At 35.0% G+C, this 20527-nt stretch overlaps 2 protein-coding genes and 2 long non-coding RNA genes across 10 annotated transcripts in view; 2 read left to right on the top strand and 2 right to left on the bottom strand.

Moving 5' to 3' along the window:
- Positions 1-282: 282 nt before the first annotated feature.
- Positions 283-7791, bottom strand: LOC138696612 (uncharacterized). The gene is made up of 2 exons (XR_011331428.1): positions 7615-7791; positions 283-3189 (listed from the first exon to the last, which is right to left on the bottom strand). It is a non-coding gene; the product is annotated as an uncharacterized lncRNA (long non-coding RNA).
- Positions 7792-7828: 37 nt separating this feature from the next.
- Positions 7829-10919, top strand: LOC138696611 (uncharacterized). 2 transcript variants are annotated; one of them, XR_011331427.1, is made up of 3 exons: positions 7829-8183; positions 8891-8997; positions 10514-10919. It is a non-coding gene; the product is annotated as an uncharacterized lncRNA (long non-coding RNA). The 2 variants fall into 2 exon arrangements; XR_011331426.1 differs by having other exon boundaries at positions 7843-8092.
- On the bottom strand, positions 10746-16283 carry LOC138696610 (SRR1-like protein). Of its 3 annotated transcripts, XM_069821782.1 has the most exons (4): positions 16197-16215; positions 15918-16042; positions 15040-15169; positions 10746-14728 (listed from the first exon to the last, which is right to left on the bottom strand). In XM_069821782.1, the coding sequence occupies exons 3-4, from the start codon at positions 15165-15167 to the stop codon at positions 14035-14037; spliced, it is 822 nt and encodes a 273-aa protein (XP_069677883.1). In that variant the 5' UTR covers positions 15168-15169; positions 15918-16042; positions 16197-16215; the 3' UTR covers positions 10746-14034. The 3 variants fall into 3 exon arrangements, with proteins under 3 accessions (XP_069677883.1, XP_069677882.1, XP_069677884.1); XM_069821781.1 differs by lacking the exon at positions 15918-16042 and having other exon boundaries at positions 16197-16283; XM_069821783.1 differs by lacking the exon at positions 16197-16215 and having other exon boundaries at positions 15895-16042.
- Positions 15152-20527, top strand: part of Nt5b (5' nucleotidase B) — a 186625-nt gene continuing 181249 nt past the window's right edge. Inside the window, exons 1-3 of one of the 4 annotated variants that reach the window (XM_069821770.1) lie at positions 15152-15875; positions 16901-17053; positions 19506-19664. In XM_069821770.1, the coding sequence (XP_069677871.1) occupies positions 16926-17053; positions 19506-19664 (287 nt within the window). In that variant the 5' untranslated portion in view covers positions 15152-15875; positions 16901-16925. Of the gene's footprint in view, positions 15876-16214; positions 16417-16900; positions 17054-19505; positions 19665-20527 lie in introns of those variants that run through there. The other 3 variants (XM_069821769.1, XM_069821768.1, XM_069821771.1) reach the window with 3 other exon arrangements.

Here is a 20527-nt window from a genome sequence, read left to right as displayed (position 1 = left end):
ATTATTCTTCTCATATTAACATTGAATTCTATATGTTCTTCCCAGAGGTAGCAGGTATAATGATGACTAGGTGCATTGGTTGGATGGGATATGTTGATTTCACAAAAGATTTCACTAAGATAAATTCTTCAGGGATTGGAAGGTTGGAACAATTTATGAAGGAGCAAACAATATGCAGCTGACTACAATAACTGCGAAGCATATTGAACAAGGATATATAGATTGAACACGAGCATGTGTTTAGTCACAGGAATAGCGAAATAAATTGACAAGTACAAACTATTTACACAAGTATAAACATTTTATTTTTATAAACTTTTTATATTAGGTTTGTTCCGGCAAGCAATTCAGAATGTATTCCGAACTAATACCAAACTTCTTTCAACGCATGCACCAATTGTGTACAGTGTCAGAACTAATTCAGGATTTTACATTGTTGGAACGTTTCTTGAACTCTTCTTTCACAGCCTTCGGAGTTTCTTCTCATATTAAAATTATATTCATCTTTCGAACTTAATTCTTCGTAAAATATATCACTATCTATCACCTTCCAAATCATTCATGATGGACTAATTTTTTATTTTAACCTGCCTAGTCTCGAAGCATTTTAACCATAACTTCAGATTAAACCATCTGCGCATGCGTAAGCAGTTCAGAATTGCCAGTTCCTGCTCTTAATCAAGAACCAATTTCATTCGTTCCAAAACAGTTCTAAAGCACTTTGGAACAGGGAACTGGGAGTTCAGTATCGGTTCGGAATCAGTTCAAGTTTTGTTGGAACACATATTGAGGTACAGCACATGAGCAGGCAGTTCAGAATCGATTCTGAACCGTGCTGGAATAAACCTATTATTTCATGCAACAAAAAAACATATTCTTACATGAAAATGTGTACAATAGTCCTATAAATCACACTCCATTTCCTCGATCACTTTTATATATTCCTTAACAAGCTGTGATGCAGTGGGTCTCTTGTCAGGGTATATATGTTTACAGCTCTTATGCAGGGAAAATAAATGATAACGAGCAAAATCACTGTTTGGAGTATTCCCCAGGAAATATTCACATACAGATGCAGCTTTCCATATATCAGTCTTCTCATCATATCCTGGCATCTTCTTGTCATCAAAAGGTTCAGAAAAGGACCACAGCTGTTCTGGTGCAACAAATGTACCAGTAAGTTGCCGGTGGCCACATTTTGCAGTAATATTCTGTTTTAGGTTAACTTCTGGTAAAGCATCAACATCATTTATCACCAATGTTACATTATCAGTCACTAACAACTGACTCAGTAGTTTTACCAAGTCATTGGAATCACACATAACTCTTTTCCCAGCTGGACTGTTATGTAAATATTCTAATAATAAAGCATAATTCAAACAAAGCTTCAGTCTGAGTTTCAAATCGTTATATGGCAGAATGTTTGTAATATTTATAGCATTGCCATTCTTATGATATTCAGTGAAAATTACATTCTCATCCTCGCAGAAACCTACCAACTGAACTATGTATGGACTAGGATTGAGTACCTTCAACATATTTAAACCATGTTTAAAATCATCAATAAAACTAGGATTGTTAAGTCTCGAGTATGCTAATGGAAAACCATTCCACACTGTTCTATATACAGCTTTCACTGCACCCATACCAATAAGTTCTTTTATTACAATAGATTTCAAATCTAAGCAAGTCAGCCATGGGTGACAAGAGACCATATCTTGCAGACGAAAATAGCCTGATGGACATTGTAAGTTTTCAGTAACATTGATTTGTTTAACAATCAGAACTGATATAGCTACTAATGACACTATGATGCATGCTAATATTGTCCAGATGTTCATGACTGCAACTGTCATTTAGGATCATGTGGTAACGAATTTCTTCTTGCCTTCTCTGACTATGGAGGTAACATAAATAGAATTCTGACAAGAATTTAATTTCTTCACAGGTCTTGCAAAGTTGTTCAGTCTCTTTATATTTACGAAATTATTTTATTTATAAATTAAACAATAGAAAATCTATAAGATCTTTTGTAACGTATTTGTGGCAACAAATGGTAATGATTTCGTATAATTCTCTGCTCGGTAAAGTTTATTATCCTATTATATGGATAGGTGCCCTTTCTTATCTTTAGGAGAGTTAATTCCGTTTTCTTAAATTTCATTGAAAATAATATTTTTTTTTATTGTAAATTATATTCGAAGATTATATTAGTAGGCTGAATTTTCATGGTTACCCAATGAAGGGCAGCTATCCTTTTATGGGATTTTCTCTTTCTATGGAAAAATAAATTAATCATACTAACAAAGAACTAAATGATTTAATACACAATCAAAATATAATAAATTTCATCAGGGCTATGAGGTTAAGTTGGTTTGGCCATGTTAAAAGAATGGAAGACCAGAGGCTAATGAAAGCTTTATATAAATGGAAACCCCTGGAAACTAGAGCAGCGGGTAGACCGAAAAGCCGCTGGGAAGATGATATTGTGAATGATTTGAGGAAGCTAAGAATCAAGGATTGGATGATGGTCGTACAGAATAGAAGTTTCTGGAAAAAAAATTGTTGAGAAGGCCAAGACATTCAATTTTGAAGTTGTAGTGCCTTGAGAGAGAGAGAGAGAGAGAGAAATATATTAATCATAGTATCGTTGAATAGTGTATCTTTATATATGAAGGAACTGTCAATCCTATGCTATTTTGTGTAAGAAAAATACAAAGAATATATCCTGAAGTGTCAGTTAAAAATTGCTTTGGTTGAGATTCAATAATTTTGGGAAATGTTACTGAATAGATATGAGACAAACCTGACGTTCAGATCCCCAATTAGTCCACAAATAGTTTTTTTACTGTTTGGAGTAGTGTGACAAATATAATAAAGGGAAATATCAGACTGAAAATTGTTTCCTTCATTCACCATGATAACCTGATAGTACTAATTCTTTCAATGTATAAATTCCAGTGTTATTAAATACAAGGTCACATACTAAAACTCTAAGTCTAAAAAAGTTCCTTCAAAACCAAATTACAATATGGTATTGTACAGTCTGCAAAGCTACGAAGTCTGTAGTGTGTTCTTTAATATAAAAGTTTCATAGCTGACTGAATATCTTCACTTATTTCAACTAATAGGCCTATAGATGAATGGAAATCTGATGCAACAGTTTCTTCTTTGTCCAAGAGCATTCCCCTGTAAATAAATTGAGATGAATTTAAAAGAAATTGGCAGTGAATTACTTTGCTCTATGTATTACAAAAAATGCGGTACCAGTATCTCTGATGCACAGTGCATCTAGAAACTACAGTAAGTTTGATCACGTTCAGTACCCGTATTTATGGTAGGCCCAGGGTGCGAATTAAGGGGATGAATAGAATCCTAGATAGAGAATACCGGTACCATACATAAAATTATTATTACCCTTATTCGATACAGCTCAGCGCTTGGTCAAACTGAGTTGCTTGTCTTGCATCTTGATATCCATGAGCAGGCTTAAGATAAGATGCGTAATTACGAAGTTATTGATTGTTGTCAGCTTGCAGGTGATGATAATACATAAATATTATTTTCTTTGCTTACTTTATACTGTACTTTATAAAGTATACTACTCGTATTAAAACAATTAGGTACCATATTTTGTGAGGGGGGGATAGAAGTTATCCCTGGCAGGGATGTTAATATGAATTTAGGAGAGGAGAATAACTTTCCGACAGGGTGAGAAATCCCCCCGTTAATTCGCACCCTAGGCAGGCCTAACTTATGAATTAAAAGGGTTAATTTTCGATACTGCTACTCACCACACGCAGTTGGAAAAATCTACTTAAATCATTGAAAATATCCTCAAAATTGTAGCACACTAATCTAAAAATACGTGAGCACTACAAAAGCTATAAACACACTCAACCCGCCCCCCGCCCCCCAAATATCTTCGTTTGTTACGATGAATTTCTCAGATATCTTCTCATGAAATCATCATGTAATCCAATAATACCACTGTTTTGTTGCACTACGTGGGAAAACACTTTTTTTTTTCGGTCCACAGTAAATCTATTGATGTACCTATCCACCAAGAAAGGTACTTACAAAACATACCAAAAGCTTGAACAAACCAAACCTAACCAGTTACTGATCCTCCCTAACGTTTATTTTTTCAGATATAGTATGTACAAATATTTGTAAAGTTATACGGCCGCAGTTAGGCCTATACCATCTCTTAGTTTAATTTCATCATGAAATAACACAACACAAGTCAAACTCCTGTGTGGTGCATAGCGAAAAAGATTTAATATTAACGGTACTTACTTACTGGCTTTTATGGAACCCGGAGGTTCATTGCCGCCCTCACATAAGCCCACCATTGGTCCCTATCCTGAGCAAGATTAATCCAGTCTCTATCATCATATTCCACCTCCCTCAAATCCATTTTATTATCTTCCCATCTACGTCTCGGCCTCCCCAAACGTCTTTTTCCCTCCGGCCTCCCAACTAACACTCTATATGCATTTCTGGATTCGCCCATATGTGCTACATACCCTGCCCATCTCAAATGTCTGGATTTAATGTTCCTAATTATGTCAGGTGAAGAATACAATGCGTGCAGTTCTGTGTTGTGTAACTTTCTCCATTCTCCTATAACTTCATTCCTCTTAGCCCCAAATATTTTCCTATGCACCTTATCCTCAAACACCCTGAACCTATGTTCCTCTCTCAAAGTGAGAGTCCAAGTTTCACAACCATATAGAAAAACCAGTAATATAACTGTTTTATAAATTCTAACTTTCAGATTTTTTGACAGCAGACTGGATGATAAAAGCTTCTCAACCGAATAATAACAGGCATTTCCCATATTTAATCTGTGTTTAATTTCCTCCCGAGTATCATTTATATTTGTTACTGGTGCTCCCAGATATTTGAACTTTTCCACCTCTTCAAAAGATAAATTTCCAATTGTTATATTTCCATTTCGTACAATATTCTGATCACGAGACATAATCATATACTTTGTCTTTTCGGGATTTACTTCCAAACCTATCTCTTTACTTGATTCAAGTAAAATTCCCGTGTTTTCCCTAATCGTTCGTGGATTTTCTTCTAATATATTCACGTCATCTGCATAGACAAGCAGCTATGTAACCCATTCAATTCCAAACCCTCTCTTTACTCTGGACTTTCCTAATGGCATACTCTAGAGCAAAGTTAAAAAGTAAAGGTGATACTGTATCTCCTTGCTTTAGCCCACAGTGAATTGGAAACGCATCTGACAGAAACTGACCTAGACGGACTTTGCCGTACATTTCACTGAGACACATTTTAATTAATCGAACTAGTTTCTTGGAAATACCAAATTCAATAAGAATATCATATAAAACTTCTCTCTTAACTGAGTCATATGCCTTTCTGAAATCTATGAATAACTGATGCACTGTACCCTTATACTCCCATTTTTTCTCCATTATCTGTTGAATACAAAATGTCTGATCAATAGTTGATCTATTACGCCTAAAACCACACTCTTGATCCCCAATAATTTCATCTACATATGGAGTTAATATTCTCAAAAGAATATTGGATAAAATTTTGTATGACGTCAACAAAAGTGATATTCCTCGAAAGTTACTACAGTTAGTCTTGTCCCCCTTTCTTAAAGATAGGTACGATTATGGACTCCTTTCATTGTTCTGGTACAATTTTCTTTTCCCAAATAGCAAGTACAAGCTTATAAATTTCGTTAGATAATGTGCTTCCACCCTCTTGTATTAATTCTGCTGGAATTTGGTCGATACCTGGAGACTTATAATTTTGGAGATTTTCTATCGCAATTTCGACTTCAGAAAGTGTGGGTTCAGGTATAAATGGCTCAGCAGTTTGTATTTCAATTTCGTCCCAATCATTTCTATTTGGGCTATGTATATTTAGTAGTTGCCCAAAATAGTTTTTCCATCTGTTCAGGATTGAATGAGAGTCTGCAAGCAAGTCACCATTCTCATCCTTGATCACGTTTACCCTTGCCTGATATCCATTCTTGAATTCCTTTATGCCCTTATATAAATCTCTAATATTTTTATTTTTACTATTTGTTTCTATCTCATTCAGTTTTTCCTTCAAGTAATCTCTCTTTTTAATCTTAAGTGTACAATATGCTTCCTGTCTTTTATTGAAATAATTGTCTCTATTTGCCTCAACTGGATCCTGTAAGAATTTCAATTTTGCCTGTTTCCTTCTTTCTACTACCATGCAACAATCTTCTTCAAACCACGGTTTCTTTTTCTTAGTTTCATAATAACCTATGCTCTGTTCAGCTGCAATTTTGATATTATCTCGGATATTTTCCCACACGCTATTAACATCTAACTCTTCCTCAACTTCGTCGGAACTTGCTAATATGGCAAACCTATTAGAAATTTCGACCTGATAATATTGCTTAATTTCCTCGTCCTTTAATTTCGGAATATTGAATCTTCTAATATTAACTTGTTGCTCTACTCGCTTGGCTACTGATAGTCTTTATCTTAGTTCTCCAATAAATAAATAATGGTCAGAATTACAGTCTGCCCTCCTGAAGGTTCTAATGTCTACTATACTAGTATGTCTTCTTTTATCTATAAAGATGTGATCTATCTGGTTATGTGTCAATCCATCTGGAGAAGTCCAAGTATATTTATGTATGTCCTTATGGGGAAATGTTGTACTTTCGACAATTAAAGTTTTTGATGTGGCAAAGTTGACTAACCTAATTCCATTATCATTACTAGTTATGTGTAGGCTCTCTTTTCCAATAGTCGGTTTAGAAATATCCTCCCGTCCTACTTTAGTATTGAAATCTCCCAATAAAATTTTCATGTGATATCTAGGTACCGGTAACTGATGAAAAGTCTGTTCCAATTCCTTATAGAAGCTATCCTTTATATGGCCGTCTTTAACGGTGTGATCATTAATGGGTAATTTTAACATTCTCGAAAAGACTGTGCTATGTTTGAGGACCTTAACGATTTAAGTACCGGTACATAATTATTTACTTTAACAGCACCGTGAATTTGCCATAGCCTACATATGGCATACATTAGTGGCAGCGTCTGCTTGTGGGGAATTTTGTTGGGCGAAACTAGCGCACAGAAAGTTCAGGTGATTGTATTGCATTTTTGGTCCAGGCAAAATACTCTCCTTTTACTTAAATACTACCGTGGCTCAATAGAGTATTGGTATAGCACTTTAAATGTTAAAACTTCATCTTAAAAAAAAAAACGATTCCATGATTTTCACATCCAGATTTACTTGAACTTTCATGCGCTAGTTTGACCTTTCGTTACACCGTGTTTTATCCTTCGCCGACGTGAATTTCCGCAAATATTGCGAGTTAAAGGTTAGGTTAGGTATGGGATAGGCAAGTAACAAGTGACAGAGGAATTTGTCGATGTAATGAGTTTTATAGTTAAATCGACCATATACATAATGATCGATTCTTCTGTTTTGTTTATGTATCCAAGGTATTAAGTATTAACTAAGTATGTAGCTATATTTTTTTTATGTCGAATAAAGCTAACTTTGGTTCTGTAAATTGCAACTTCATTACACTGTATATATATTTCCATATCACTGCAACCTTCTTACGTTACGTACCCAGTTCCTGTCATAATCAATTTTGAAATAGAGAACGTATAATGAAATAAAACTTTAATTGAATCGCACCGGACAAAAATGTTTATGCAGCTAGAATAGTGGGTTGACTTGTTCTAAAACGTGGAACATGAAATGAATCGGGCAAATTTCACATTGTGCCATTTAGCAGCAATTTTATTGTTGCTGTAAGTAATGGAATAAGATTGTATACTATTTACATTCATATTTATATGACAAGTTCATATAATTTGTGATCTATAATCAACTTTTGCTTTACATTGTAGTAACACCAATGAACAGTTGGTGAACCTGAATTACTAAACGTTGGTAGCTCTGCACGCGCGTAGCTGTTTTTTTTTTTAAACTGCAAGATTATTTCGGGAGTAATCGTCTGCACAGTGTTTCGTACCAAATCAATGAAATTAATGATTTGAAAATGATTTTCGATGAAGCAAGCTTAAATGTCTCTATAGTTAAGGTATGGATTCAAAATAGAACATAACACGTCATACTTATTTGTCAAATTCAAGGCTGATGGTATTGTAACTAACATTCGACAATTTAGGATGGTGAGTGGGCAGTTCGTTTAATATTTGTTTATGATAATCTGAAAAATATTATGTATAACATGGCTACAACAGTGCATATTGATACAGCGTCATTAAATAACCAAGTAAAAATTGCATTGATATTATGTAGGTAGCCTTCTTTGGTGTAGCTTTTCTGGAGAATAACTGACAGAAAGACCTAAGGTTAGGTGAAGGAATAGGTGATTAAGTGACATGATGCTGTGGACTGTGACAAGGTAGAGTGGATTCTACAGTGGGATGGGTGACAGAAGATAATGCAAGATTTTGTGCATGAATTTCATGACACAGTTTGTACCGTACATAAAACTTATGGCCTCAGTAGCAATACCCAATCGACTCGACTTTTCTCTGTAATAAATTTCGTGAATTAACAATGGCACTCAAAAAATAATGTATACCTGCATTTCGCATTCTGGAATACTTTTAATTTTCAGTGCATGTCCGACTATTCATTTTACTTTTTAGTCTTAATTGTGAATGTAGCGCTTGTCGCAGAATTTGAACTTATATTCAAGAATCAGTGAACTTAAACATTCTGCCCAGCAGTGATGCATTATTCCTGATTGTAGAATCTAGCAGCAGTACATAAAAACTTTCTATTATATCTCTTACAGCATTATAAAGATTTAGAAATGTCATAACCATCTTAAATAAAACGGATTTTAGAGTGTAAATTTTAATTTCAGGCCATACAACACTAAATTGTCCATGTGGCAACATAGATTGAATGCACTAGTCTTTTGGTGTACACTGCATGCAGCACGACTGTTTGAAACAGGACAGCACACTGCTGGTAAGTCCACCCGATTCAGTACACCATACATTTTCAATGAGATAACAGAAAATAATGTAAAATATTTACTGCTGCTGTGCCATGTAACACATTCTTACTTACTTACAAATGGCTTTTAAGGAACCCACAGGTTTATTGCTGCTTTCACATAAGCCCGCTATCGGTCCCTATCCTGTGCAAGATTAATCCACTCTCTATCATTATATCCCACCTCCCTCAAATCCATTTTAATATTATCTTCCCATCTACGTCTCGGCCTCCCCAAAGGTCTTTTTCCCTCTGGTCTCCCAACTAACACTCTATATGCATTTCTGGATTCGCCCATACATGTTACATGCCCTGCACATCTCAAACATCTGGATTTAATGTTCCTAATTATGTCAGGTGAAGAATACAATGCATGCAGTTCTGCATTATCTCGTAACTTCATCCCTTTTATCCCCAAATATTTTCTTAAGAACCTTATTCTTAAACACCCATAATCTCTGTTCCTCTCTCAAAGTGAGAGTCCAAGTTTCACAACCATACAGAACAACTAGTAATATATCTGTTTTATAAATTCTAACTTTCAGATTTTTTGACAGCAGACTAGATGACAAAAGCTTCTCAACCGAATAATAACAGGCATTTCCCATATTTATTTTGCGTTTAACATCCTCCCGAGTGTCATTTATATTTGTTACTGTTGCTCCAAGATATTTGAATTTTTCCACCTCTTCGAAGGATAAATCTCCAGATTTTATGTTTCCATTTCGAACAATATTCTGGTCACGAGCCATAATCATATACTTTGTCTTTCTGGGATTTACTTCCAAACCTATCTCTTTACTTTCTTCAAGTAAAATTTCCGTGTTTTCCCTAATCGTTTGTGGATTTTCTCCTAACATATTCACGTCATCCGCATAGACAAGAAACTGATGTAACCCGTTCAATTTCAAACCCTGTTATCCTGAACTTTCCTAATGGCATATTGTAGAGCAAAGTTAAAAAGTAGTGCATCTCCTTGCTTTAGCCTGCAGTCAATTGGAAAAGCATCAGATAGAAACTACCTATACAGACTTTGGTATAAGTTTCACTGAGACACATTTTAATTAATCGAACTAGTTTCTTGGGAATATCAAATTCATGCAAATCTAGTCTTTCAGGTGAAGCTTCCTGTAAAGCAGATTTGAATAATTTCAAGGGAAAAATTGTTCCAGGGCCGGGTATCGATCCCGGGACCTCTGGTTGAATGTACCAGCACTCTCCCAACTGAGCTACCCGGGAACTCCATCCGACACCGTCTCAATTTTTCCCTTTATATCCACACAACTCGCGTGGGCTGACGAAACGCCAGAGACCCACATTGAGTGCACACAAATTCTGTGTGACTTGGAATTGTGGTTTTCTGTTAACGTACACAGTGACGTATATATTATGCAAATCTACCAAATTCAATAAGAATTGAGTAAAATTCTCATGAAATGTCATTGTTATTTTTAGTTCATCATTGAATTCATTTTTTTTCTCTTCCCAGAGGTGGCAGGTACCACAATGGCTAAGTGCATTGATTGGATGGGAGGTGTTGGTCTCACAAGAGATTTTCACGAGGAGAAATTCTTTAGAGATTGCAGGTTTGGATAATCTACATCTCATTACATTAAAATTGTAATGCATATTGAACAAGAATATACACGTTGAACACCACAGACGTGTATTCAAATAGTCCCAGCAATATTGTACAGTAATAATAAAAAAATACAAAAAAATTTGAACAGATATAAGAATTTTATTTTCATATGGCTTTTATATTGTATAAGTTGATAATAAAAGATATTCTTACATGCAGATGTTTACAATAATCCTATAAATCACACTCAGTTTCCTCAATCATTTAATATACTCGTATTCCTGTGACACAATGCATCTGTTGTCAGGGTATGCACATGTTCTTAAAACATGCAGGGAAGAGGAGTAATGACATACAAAATCGCTGTTTGGCGTATCTCCAAGGAAATACAGATGTGGATTTTCATATATCACTTGAGGCTGTAGTTGCAAAATCAGATACATCACTTTGTTTTCGAAAATGAATTAATGTTATATTTCATATCTTCATATGATTCTACAACTGCTATAGCACTGTTATGCTCCAAAGCCAGATACATCACATGGATTTGTATGATGAAAGAATAGTATTGGTTGCAAATCCTTGGTTCCTTGCAAAGGTTTTTCCTTCATACTGAAAAATTATGTTTTAATGATGTACATGATTTTACAACTAAACGTCTCACTTATCTCATCATACTCTGGCATCTTAATATCATTAAAAGGTTCAAGGAAAGTTTTAATGAAAGAAATGTACTACTGATGGCCATATTTTGCACAATATTTTGTTTCAGATTAATTTCTGGTACTTAAAGCATCAACATCATTTATCACCAATCATATAATTACAATCTGTAACTAACAATTGACGCAATAGTTTCACAAAATCATTGGAGTCACACATACTCTCTTGTAGGTTGAATTATGTAAATATTCTAATAGTAATGCATATTTCAAACTTCAGTCTCAGTGACTTTTAACCATCATGAAGAAATTTTTTAAGATTTATAGCACTGCCGTTGTAATGATATTCAATAAAATATTACATTTTTATTCTCACAGAAATGTACTCACTGACCTTAGTATGGACTAGGATTGAGTATCTTCAACATATTTCAATCATGTTTAAAGATGTTTAAAAATAAAGGCCTAACTTAAGTCTGGATTATCCTAAAAAAAATACTATTTCACACTGCTCTATATACAATCTTCACTGCACCACCAATATCAGTGAGTTTTTATTGCAGTAGTATTTCAAATATTCCATGTGCGACATGAGTAGACTGCGGATTTATATGCACTATAAAGTAGTATTCCTACTTTTTATATATTTAAGTATGTTCTCATATGTGTCTGATATCAGGTATTTACCCATGGTGTGGGAAGGAATGCTATTATGTCCAACCACAAAAGCCTTTAAAGAAGACAAAAGAAATTTTAAGTCCAGCATCTCTTCATAACCGCTGTAACAGCAACTTGCATGTGTAACAGTGGCGGCTCCTGCGTATTTCTTAAGAGGAGGAAAGAAAGTAACAGGACGAAATGATACCTTCTTGAATGAAACATGCTACAAATTAGCATACATGTAAGACCAGGTAGTGTTGGGGTTGGCCTTCCCTTCTGTACAGCAATAATCTGTTCTTGTAAACTGAGTTTCCTAAATTTTCCAAATTATATAATATTTTCACTTCCATTGATTGTTGAATAATTGCACAAATTAACAATTACAAGGAAATTCACCTCGCAGGATTTTTCGAGCACACTACAGCATCACACGTGTTGGAAGAGACTATAGCTACTAACACATAATCGGAACCGCAGATGGGAAATAATGTGAGGAAAGAGAGAACACTGCACCCACCCACGTGGTCTGTGTTGCCAAATGTATATTTTAAAAGTTCAGTATCACATCCTTTTGAAGAATATCAGTTCTTGTAAAGTCATACTACCATTTTTGTTCAAAGTTCCCGGTGGCCAATTAATTTTTTGTTAAAAATAATGAAGTTTGGAGTACTACTTTCAATTTCAAATATATTTGTACAAAACTGATAAATTTGCTATTGCCCTGTCTAGTACACAATGAATGGAAGTGAATTTTAGGGATCAAAAAGATCTGCGATACTAACGTAGAACTACTTCCTCTTTGTTTTATATAAACTCGACTTAACTTTCAAATATCCTTGAAAGTTTCAAACCCTAAATAGTAGCTTATATAAAGTGCAATGAATAATATATTTGATTTATAATTACAAAAAAAAGTTTATATGGTGTCTTCCATAGCGTTGCGTTAAAACTGTTTTTATTATGCCTCCTCCTAGATGTGTTATAGTCTGGTTGAATGCAAGATCGTTAGATGGCAGCGTTAGCGAGCTTGCTGCACGACCAGTCGGTTTCTATTTCCCGCCCATGCGCTGATTCAGAGGAGGATCTCCTCCCTCTCCGTTCATCTACTTGCTTTAAAACTCTGCTTCTTTGTCTGGCCGCTAGTGCGCTGTTGTCTATGTGTGCTAACTGCAATAAAGGAGGAATGGATTGGCTTTCCTCCACACAAACAATCTCGCATCTTTTTAACAGTTTTCTAGCAGCACATGAGCGCGCATTGTTTAAAACTCGATCAACCAAGGTTTTGTTATAGCAGTGAACTTAAAAATTATCGAATCTTCCTTGAATTTGAAGGCACGTATTTTATTTGGTATTTACTTTCAAAAGAAGAAAAATGTGAGGAGGACGTTCCTCCCTTCCCTCCCCCGAGGAACCGCCACTGATGTGTAATATACCCTACGCTTGGTGTGCAGTTCAATGGGTGACTACTTGCCTCCTTTAGTTATTATTAGATGAAGACTGAAAGATTTAAACTTTGTAACACTCTGTCAACCACACCATACCACACCTATTCATATATACCAGATGTCATTTTTAACTTATAATATATATAAATCCTCAGTCTACCCATAGACATGAGGTCTTACTCTGCTAACCAAAATATCCAGATAAGACATTCTGGGTTTTGAATAACAATATTTACGTAACAGAACTGATATAACTACCATGCCACTAAGACACAAGCTAATATTGTCCAATTTTTCAGGACTGCAACCGAGGTCATTTTGGATCATGCGGTAACTTGAAACCTACCATATCAGCAGTTTCTTTCACAGATCGTTCGCCTTTTGCATGGTACTGATTATGGATTTCTTCATACCTTCTTTGACTACGAAGGTAACATAAATAGGTTTCTGATAAGAATTTCATTTCTTCACGAGCCTTACAAAGCTGTTGATCAGTCTCCTTATATTTGCGAAATTGTTTCATCACATAATTAAACAATAAAGAGTCTCTGAGATGCTTTTCAGAGCTAATGTAACGTATTTCAGATAACAGATGGTAAAGATTTCGTATAATTCCCTGCTGGGTAGCCATTTCTGAAGTTGTAGGTTATTATTATTAGACTTAAACTTTCAATGTTGAAATTAATTTTTGGCCTATAAATTCAGTATCGTCCTCACAGTATTTTGGTTCTTCGCACAAATCCCAAAAATTCTGTGGAACAGAGTTTAACTTCTTCTGTGGAAAAATATGAATAGCAGTATCGTTGAATATATCGTTATATCTGAAGCAATTATCAATCTCAAGCTCCTCTGTATAAGGAAAAATATTAAGTATATATCCTGCACTCTCAGTTAAAAATCGCTTTGGCTGAGATTCAATAATTCTGGAGAAACTGTTGCTGAATATTATACAATTCTGAAGTTCAGGTCCCCAATTAGTCCACAAGAAGTTGTTTATTAATTGTTTGGGGCAATGTGGTAAATATAATAAAGTAAAATGATGAGACTGAATTTTGTGTTTCCCTTCTTCGTTTATCGTGATAACCTGACAACCTAATTCTTTCAGTACATCAATTTCTGTGTCATTAAATATAGGGTCATATATTAAAACACTGGTCGAAAAATGTTCCTTCAATGCCAATAGAAGTGCAAATTGGTACCGAGATGTCACACTGTCTGCAAAGCTACCAAGTCCGTAACATATTATTTCCTTAATGTCTAAGTTCGTGAGTTCATTCAGTCCCTCACTTAATTTCACCAATACAGAAGAACAGAAATCTGATGCAACAGTTTCTTCTTTGGCCAAGAGCGTTCTCCTGTAAAGAAATTGAATGGATTTAAAAGAAACTGACCCAGTATATAGCCTCTCTCTCTCTCTCTCTCTCTCTATATATATATATATATATATGCTTTATGCACTAATTATGTAACTTATAGTAATAAGTATATAATAAAATGACAGCAAAATAACATTACCTTATTATAGTCTCCTTACTGATGCTACACAAATTGTTCTGCGAGCATTCATCTATAAACGCCTTCTTTTTATTTGTATATAGGCTTTATGCACTAATTATGTAACTTATAGTAATAAGTATATAATAAAATGACAGCAAAATAACATTACCTTATTATAGTCTCCTTACTGATACTACACAAATTGTTCTGCGAGCATTCATCTACAAACGCCTTCTTTTTATTTGTATTTCTTCCACCTCTTTTTCTTGTTTTCACAAGTTTGAAATCATCTGGCATTACTGTAAATAAAAATTATGTGTTTACAAATATTCCTTTACTTTTAAAAAATTTGACTTACTTTTTGTCATTCTTTTCCTGTTGGCTCAGAGGATGCACAGTACGTCTACAAGACTGCAGCCAAATTTAATCTCTTTCAGTATCTATAATGGTCCTACATTTACAATTTGGCGTAATTATTTACTTTAACGGGACCATGGGTTTCCTGGTACCAGTAGGTATTAGTGGTTGGGTCTGATCGTGGGGATCATGTTGTACTATATTTTACTCTCTGCCGACATGATTTCCGTAAATATTGCGGGTTAATGTTTAGGTTAGTGAAGGAGTTAAGGAAGTCACAGGAAACCGAAAACTGCGACAAGGCTAGTGTGGCCATGTGAGTTAGATCAGGGAATAGGTGACATGCCGCGGAATGTGATAGAGTTGAACTGGTCTAAAGGAGGGGGAACAACTAAGTGATATGAGGCCGAAGAATGTGACGAAGTTAGATGAGGGGATAATTGACAGTGGATTGTGACAAGGTTAGAGTGATTAGATGAAGGGATAGATAAGTTTGTGTCGCTGAAGTAAACAAATACTCAATTTGGAAACTGTCATAATTAAAGACTAATTTTAACAGTGTTCTCGACAATGTTAGTAATATATTATAATAAAGAAACATCTGCAGTTTTGCATGTGAATTGAGAATGTCTATAAGTTCCACGAACGGTAAGCATTTCCAACTTACCTCAGTTTTATTATTATACCTACCTAGTTACTACTGTCATCAATTTTGAAATAGATCATGAAGTTTCGGAGGAAATTAAGTTATATTTTGCATATCGTGAACAATCCAAATATATACGCAGTGAAATATTCATTTGTTTTACAGAGTGCTGTGAAATGAAACAAGCAAATCTGAATTGACCGTCAATAGGAATTAGTACATTTCTGACATTAATATTTATTACGAGCGTTAAAGAAAGATAAAAGTGGAATATAATACATTTCTATAAATATGTAAAATAATGTAATATATTTTTGGCTTACATTGTATAAATACCAGTAGACTGTGAAACTGAATTATCAAACGTTGGTAGCTCTGCATGCGCGTAGCCTTTGCTTTTTTGAAACTTCACATATTTTATTTTAGTAGTGTCGTCTGCCTGTGTGAGGTAGATGGTGGTTGAGGTATGTTGTATTAAAAAATATCAGTGAGTTAATTTACATACTTTGTGTCAAATAAGCTTCAATGTGTTTCACAGTTAAGGTATGGATTAATATACTTTATGAACTAAATATAGAATGTGCGGTATACAACTCCCCTAACCCCAAATCTCATTTGTCAAATCATGGTCAAATTCAAGGAAATTTTAATAATAGTTGAGTTTTTAGTAGGATGGTGTATGAAGACTATTCGTTTAATGGTTGTTTGTGATAATCTGCGAATAAATAAAACGTATAATCTTATTCACTATTTGGGACCTCTCACTTATGACACAGTTTCACACAATTCACATCGTTATACCATTAACCTGTATAGGTGTGTTTTCGCTTAGAATTTTAAAATTTGTGACAAAATATTGTTATGGTACTGTTAAGATATTCTTAAAAGGTATAGAAATTTGGGCGAAATTTGGAGCGCTACTGAACTTTGTTAGGCCTATTGTTAATAATAGGTTAATGAACACATCAGGTGTTACAAGGCCTAGTGAAGATACCGACTTGCATATGAGAAGACTGTTTATTTTTAGGTAATCCTAAATTAATGCAACAGTAATGGAGAACGACATATTTGACTTTTCTGAACGTGATGGGGTAATGCCGTTGTCACCAGGTTTTACTCCTTATCCTTCAGGCGATCATCCAGGAAGTGGAAGAAAATGGTACAGGAAGGCAGCACACAGGTAAGTTAATTTACCAGTATTAATTTTTTTAGAAAAAAACTGTAGCAAAATAGACACGTGTCCATTGTTCATTCTTTTTCCCAGCTGTCATATTTCACATTGAAAATTTTAGCACGAGACTTTAATTTGTAGGGTATCTACTATTTCTTATAAATAAACACTAGGCTAATTGTGAAAAGAACCAGGTAGAGAGTTAGTACATTTATGAATTGTGCTATTCCTTTTCACTGTATCTTAGTGGGCTACGAAGGGCGGCTGGTTATGCCTTTTACATCAGATGTGAAGGACGTAATTAGAGAAATAACTTTCTTCTTATTTTAATTGTACATAATTTTAATGATCCACCATAAACTGTGAGAAGTTGGGAAATTATGTTAATGACGTCTGATTAGTTAATTCTATCAAATTTATTGTTTAAAATGTTGGTATGGTTACTACAAAGAAGCCGTATGTGTATCATAGATGCTCAAAATCGTTATCAAGCCAGAGATTAAATGTCGCCTTGTGATAATAACGCGTGTCTGAGTAAAGAGGTGATTTTCTGACGACATGGCCATGGCGTTGATGATGGAAAGCATTGCACCGTTATGCAGTTAAGCACTTCCGTTTTTTGTGGACACAAAATCTGCACTCACTTATCTTAATTTAAATTAGGGTCTTGAAATGCTTTTCCTGTGCTAAGATGCTTGCTTTATATCGTTTAAAAATGTTTGTAACAACATTGCAAAGTTGTTCTGTGAAGTTTGACAATTTTTGTTAAGAATATTGTCTCTCAATTTATTTAGCATATAGGCCTACCTATGTGGATTGTTAGCATACCAGTACATCTTCTCTGGGACTGATTTCTGCCCCTTTGTCTTCAGTAAAACATGTCTACGTTTAGTTTTCTTTCTGTTCAGCAGTGATCACTTGACACAAAGTTTTGTCACTAATTTGAAAATCATGAACCTACTAGGTATTGGAGAATTTAGAAATGTTCTATGTTATCATTATTGACGTCTCAAATTTTGACGTTTATTAAAAATATCGTAGGGTATTTCGCAATTCAACCGAATACGTGTTGTCACAACAGGGTTGATGATGTTACCACAATCTAATATAATACAGTCACGAAGCAACTGAGAGTTCTAGGAGCAATAGAGTGTGCCAGTACTATTTCGGATTGTCTGTGATGAGGCGATAATAGCGATCCTAGTGACTAGCAACTAAAGTTCAACTGTCATTGGATGCATGTTCCCTACTTATTGAGCTTCGTGACTGTATGTACTAGACTGTGATGTTACTGAGCTACTGTGCGTGCACAGCTTGGCTTGCAAGCAGGAATGAAAGCTTGTTTGTATACATGAGTCACATGGTAACTGCGCAGTATGTCATTTTCTCTTTGCTCATCTTCTCGTGTCAGACACTTATGCCTATATATTTTTTTATGCACACGTTTTAAGAATTCAGTTATTTCAAAACATTAGATAAAGAGAATGAAGCAATGAGAAATATTAGAAATACATGAGAAGGAATTTGAAAGTGTTTAAACACAAGAGATGTTGTTTAGTTTCGTAGTTTCATTGAGCACATTTATTTTCATTTAGTTACAGCATTACAATTTCATGTGCTTATGAATCTGTGTGGACTTAACTGTTCCAAAATTATAAATCCATTCACATAGATGACCCGTTCTCAGTCGATATCAAATATACTGATAAGTTATGCTGGTGATCTTTAACTTGAACCATGTTATAGAAACATGTGATTCACACACACATAGAATGTGTACTGTGAGATAAATGAACGCTATTGAATGTGATATGGGTATTGTGAATAATGAAATTAAAATATTTATAGGCAAATGTTTTTCCATAGGAAAAGGCTTCTTGATCATGAATTTTTTGTTTATAATGCATAATCTTCCAATTCGATAGACACAGTGGTCTTCCAATTATTTATTCAATTTCTTTGTTAGATGGTTTTTACTGGTAGTGGGTAATGCTAATGTTGGAGCTCATATATGAAGAAATATTGAGTAAGGAAATTTTAAATTCGTATAAATACATAAATGTAGAGGAGTAATATTTTGACAGGTGTGCATAAGCATTTTAAGAGGGCGTGGAATAGTGCACACACTCATTAGAAGATTTCCGCACCCCAATAATTTTTTTAATGGGGGGAAATCAAGTAGCCTACGATTAATTAACAGATTAATAGCAATTATTTTCATATGAGATTCAATTATGTTTTACTTGTGAATGGTAATAGTAAAGATTTACACGAAACATGGACTATAATAACAAAAAGAGACAAAGAAAGAATAGATGTAGCTGAAATGCAATTTTTTAGAAACACTGAAGATTGCACTTTAAAATATAAAGTTCAAATTGAAAACGTAAGACTAAAATGAAATATTAATCCAATTAATGATAAAATCATGAATGACACAGATAAATTTTTGATCATATAGAACAAACGGAAGACAAAAGAATAGTAAAACAAGCCCTGAAACAGAAACGAGAAATAAGATGTTCGAGGAAATGATGACTGGATTGATGACTGAACAGGCTGCAAGCCTAAACTCCGAAGACGAAGATGAAGAAGAAGGAAAAGGAAAAGCAATTTGCAAGTTAGTGATTTGTTGTGTAGTTAGTCATAGAGAATGTATCGGTAGGCTGAAAACATTCGTTCATTGAAATTCTTGTATTGTCAAAATGTTTTAAATGCGCTAGAGGAGATTCTAAATTTAGGCGACAACAGTCATTATTGTACCCATAACTTAGTTATACTTCGATAAGAGTGAATATTATAGTGTGCGTTTCTTCGTGCGAGAGGGACATATAGATGCCTTTCTTTGCGTAATACTGTGTATAGCTTAATGTGCGTAATAGGCAGTTCCTTTCTTAGTTAGGTATCCTTATTGGACCCCCTATTGAACAGCTTCCCCCCCCCCATGTATGGAGGAGGGACCCGAAGACTTGCACTGCAGCCGGAGGCTTATTGTGCTTACTACTCCTATTTTGTGAATGATTGGGTAGCCGAACGGCCGCACTCTTGTACAAGTACAGCACGCTGCACTGTGAACTTAACCTGGCGTATGATATGGATGATGATGGTATGTGAATTAATGATGGCGAAATGTGTCCGAGGTCCAACCCCGAAAGTTACCTAGCAGTTCTGCTTCGATTGGTTGAGGGAAAACCTCGGAAAAACTCCAATCAGGTAACTTGTCCCAACCAGGATTTGAACCCGCGTCCGCTTCTGTTAAATGTTATGTTTTATTTAACGACGCTCGCAACTGCAGAGGTTATATCAGCGTCGCCGGATGTGCCGGAATTTTGTCCCGCAGGAGTTCTTTTACATGCCAGTAAATCTACTGACATGAGCCTGTCGCATTTAAGCACACTTAAATGCCACCGACCTGGATCGGGATCGAACCCGCAGCGCTATACCAACTCGCCAACCAGGTTGACCCGCTTCTGTTGAACAGTT

This window comes from Periplaneta americana, chromosome 3 (genome assembly GCF_040183065.1).
Source record: "Periplaneta americana isolate PAMFEO1 chromosome 3, P.americana_PAMFEO1_priV1, whole genome shotgun sequence".
In the NCBI taxonomy this organism is placed as follows: domain Eukaryota; kingdom Metazoa; phylum Arthropoda; class Insecta; order Blattodea; family Blattidae; genus Periplaneta; species Periplaneta americana.
The sequence above is the reverse complement of the archived record's forward strand: the minus strand, read 5'-3'. Positions and strand labels throughout refer to the sequence as shown.

Excerpts from the sequence above, each read along its gene's own strand:
- LOC138696610 (XM_069821781.1), bottom strand. The coding sequence starts at position 16,254 with ATGCAGAGCTACCAACGTTTGATAATTCAGTTTCACAGTCTACTGGTA. Across the intron at positions 15,170-16,196 it reads TCTACTGGTATTTATACAAT|TAATGCCAGATGATTTCAAA; the intron begins GTAAGCCAAAAA and ends TTTTATTTACAG. Across the intron at positions 14,729-15,039 it reads AGTAAGGAGACTATAATAAG|GAGAACGCTCTTGGCCAAAG; the intron begins GTAATGTTATTT and ends ATTTCTTTACAG.